We start from the raw sequence: 2,178 nt of genomic DNA, 5'->3' as shown, positions 1-2,178 counted from the left end.
TGGAAAGAATCCCAAAAAGATATGTAGACTCTATAGAAATATTTGAATAAGATAATTAGGTATTCCGATTGATGAATTACTTCTAAAGCGTGCCTCTATAAATTTCTAAAGAAAGCTTTGTTTGTTCTGAAAGTATATCTACAGAAATCATAGAGCCACCTTAATACAGGAGCTCACTACAGGGTCGTAAGAGTATTATTGCTACAATTACATTCACGTGAGAATAAAATCACCTTATTGATTGACAATTTCATACCGGGTAAGAAGAGACACAATATTTCCCCATTAGATGCTAGATCAACACAACAGCACCAGAAACAAAGTACCTATTGTTATTGTCAATAGAGCCGTATTTTATTATCCCTCTCTGTGGTACTTTCGCAATTTTTTAACTTCAACACCCTGGCTGCCAAAGTATACTCACACAGAGGGGAATTATAAAACATGACTTAGTTTGCTATAATATCATGTGTCGTCCGCTTATAACCAAAAAGTGCCCCCGGATCTAAAAATTCACCTGGCAGCACTTACATGGTGAACGTCGTCAATCAGGAGTTCATAGGCGGTACGTAGCCGAGGTTCTTCCTCTGCAGAAACAGATGAATCTCCGTGAAGGAAGGTCGCTCCGTGGGGCTGCGTTTCCAACACTCGTTCATCAGGTCCAGTATGTCCTTGGTTGTCTGTGGCGTCGGCAGGTAGATAAATTCGCCGTCGTCTGCGTGCAGATGAGAAATGTTCTCGAGGACTTCCAAGTCGGTGAGACCCTCGTATGGCCTGTGACGTGCCAGGTTGAGAATCTCCCACAGGGTGACGCCGAACGACCACACGTCGGACTTGGTCGTGAATTTCCGCTGCAAACAGAGACGAAGATAATAGTTAGGGTTAAATGACTAGGTTAAACAAAACAGGTTTATGGTGGATTTCACCAATGACTTAAAAGATTTCACTAATCGGGGAATTTTTAATCAACATGAAGAGAATTTTTATTCTTGAAAATTCTCCCGTTAGTTAAATCTCTCATTAAGTCGTTGGTGAAATCCATCATTAGAGTTCACAAGTGGGGTAACATCCATGGTTCAGTCGAGCTGTTTCCTTGTGGAAATTTTATAGTTTATCTATGGTGATATGGTAGGGAATGGGGATAGACAATGAATTCCTCACAGTACTATCAGTAATTCTGAACGTCTTAAAAATAGGACGCTATGCACTTAAGGGTAAGCATAAAACTTTCACAATGAACATACAGCTGGGTTATCTGCCACAGTAACTCAGCCTCAGTGGGACTCGTAATCCGGAGGCTTGGGTTCAATCCCCAGTGACATGTTATTTCGAGGGGGGCATTTCGTAAAGACTTTGGGGGGGGGGGGAACCTTTTTGAATGTGACTTTTTTTGGGCTTTTTTTTTATGTAAATCTAATTGAACACTTACCAGTCGTACAGATTCCCACGCCATCCACCGGATGGGTAGGCTGGTATTGTCGTGAACTCTGTAGTAGTCACTCGAGAACATATCACTATCCGTGGCGAAGTCGGAAATCTTGATCTCGAACTTCTTGCCTACCAGACAATTCCTGGAAACAAGAGAGAATCATTATGATAAGATGGATAATGATAAGTATTTGTTAGCTAGGTATACCAAACTACGTTTATGAAACAAGAGTCTTCGTGAAGTCAAAAACTACCTGTTGGAACCCAGGTACATACTTAAAGTCGAAAATTTTGATACATTTTTTTTTTAAAGATGAGTGTTCCACGCCGTTTTTATTTCGTAGCAATGGAACAACTGCTAGATTAGACGCTTGTGGCCTGTGTCGTAGCATGCCCATCCCGTAGTATGCCTCTCATCAGATGGGCGAGAAGAGACACAATACTTCCCATTTAGGTGCTGGCTCAACACGAGAACACCAGAAAGTAACCCGTTGAAATATTTGCAATCGAAAAACGAGTACAAACTTTTGTCGATGGTGGGATTCGAACCCGGGACCTTCTGCATGGCAAGCAAGCGCGCTACCACTGGACCAACCGTGCCCCCTACTCCTCTTATAATAGGTCCGTACTCCGCATGTGTTATATCGTCGGACCTTCCTGACCAAGAAGTTCCTTTAAGCTAGGATAAATAGGCAAGAATCTTTCTGATCCTTTTTTGATCTTCTTACATGTATCCTAGGTACATCAACC

At 41.9% G+C, this 2,178-nt stretch overlaps 1 protein-coding gene across 1 annotated transcript; it reads right to left on the bottom strand.

The window, feature by feature from the left end:
• Positions 1 to 41: 41 nt before the first annotated feature.
• On the bottom strand, positions 42 to 1,601 carry LOC103521970 (discoidin domain-containing receptor 2-like). The gene is made up of 2 exons (XM_026832392.1): positions 1,430 to 1,601; positions 42 to 851 (listed from the first exon to the last, which is right to left on the bottom strand). The coding sequence occupies exons 1-2, from the start codon at positions 1,508 to 1,510 to the stop codon at positions 549 to 551; spliced, it is 384 nt and encodes a 127-aa protein (XP_026688193.1). The 5' UTR covers positions 1,511 to 1,601; the 3' UTR covers positions 42 to 548.
• Between the last annotated feature and the right edge of the window lie 577 nt (positions 1,602 to 2,178).

Source organism: Diaphorina citri, unplaced genomic scaffold (assembly GCF_000475195.1).
Source record: "Diaphorina citri unplaced genomic scaffold, Diaci psyllid genome assembly version 1.1 scaffold6412, whole genome shotgun sequence".
Taxonomy (NCBI): domain Eukaryota; kingdom Metazoa; phylum Arthropoda; class Insecta; order Hemiptera; family Psyllidae; genus Diaphorina; species Diaphorina citri.
Note: the sequence above shows the minus strand (reverse complement) of the source record. Positions and strands in the feature narration are given on the sequence as shown.

Bases quoted from the DNA above. Each gene is read 5' to 3' on its own strand.
- LOC103521970 (XM_026832392.1), bottom strand. From the start codon at position 1,510: ATGTTCTCGAGTGACTACTACAGAGTTCACGACAATACCAGCCTACCC. The intron at 852-1,429 runs GTAAGTGTTCAA...CTCTGTTTGCAG, and splicing joins CGTGGGAATCTGTACGACTG to CGGAAATTCACGACCAAGTC.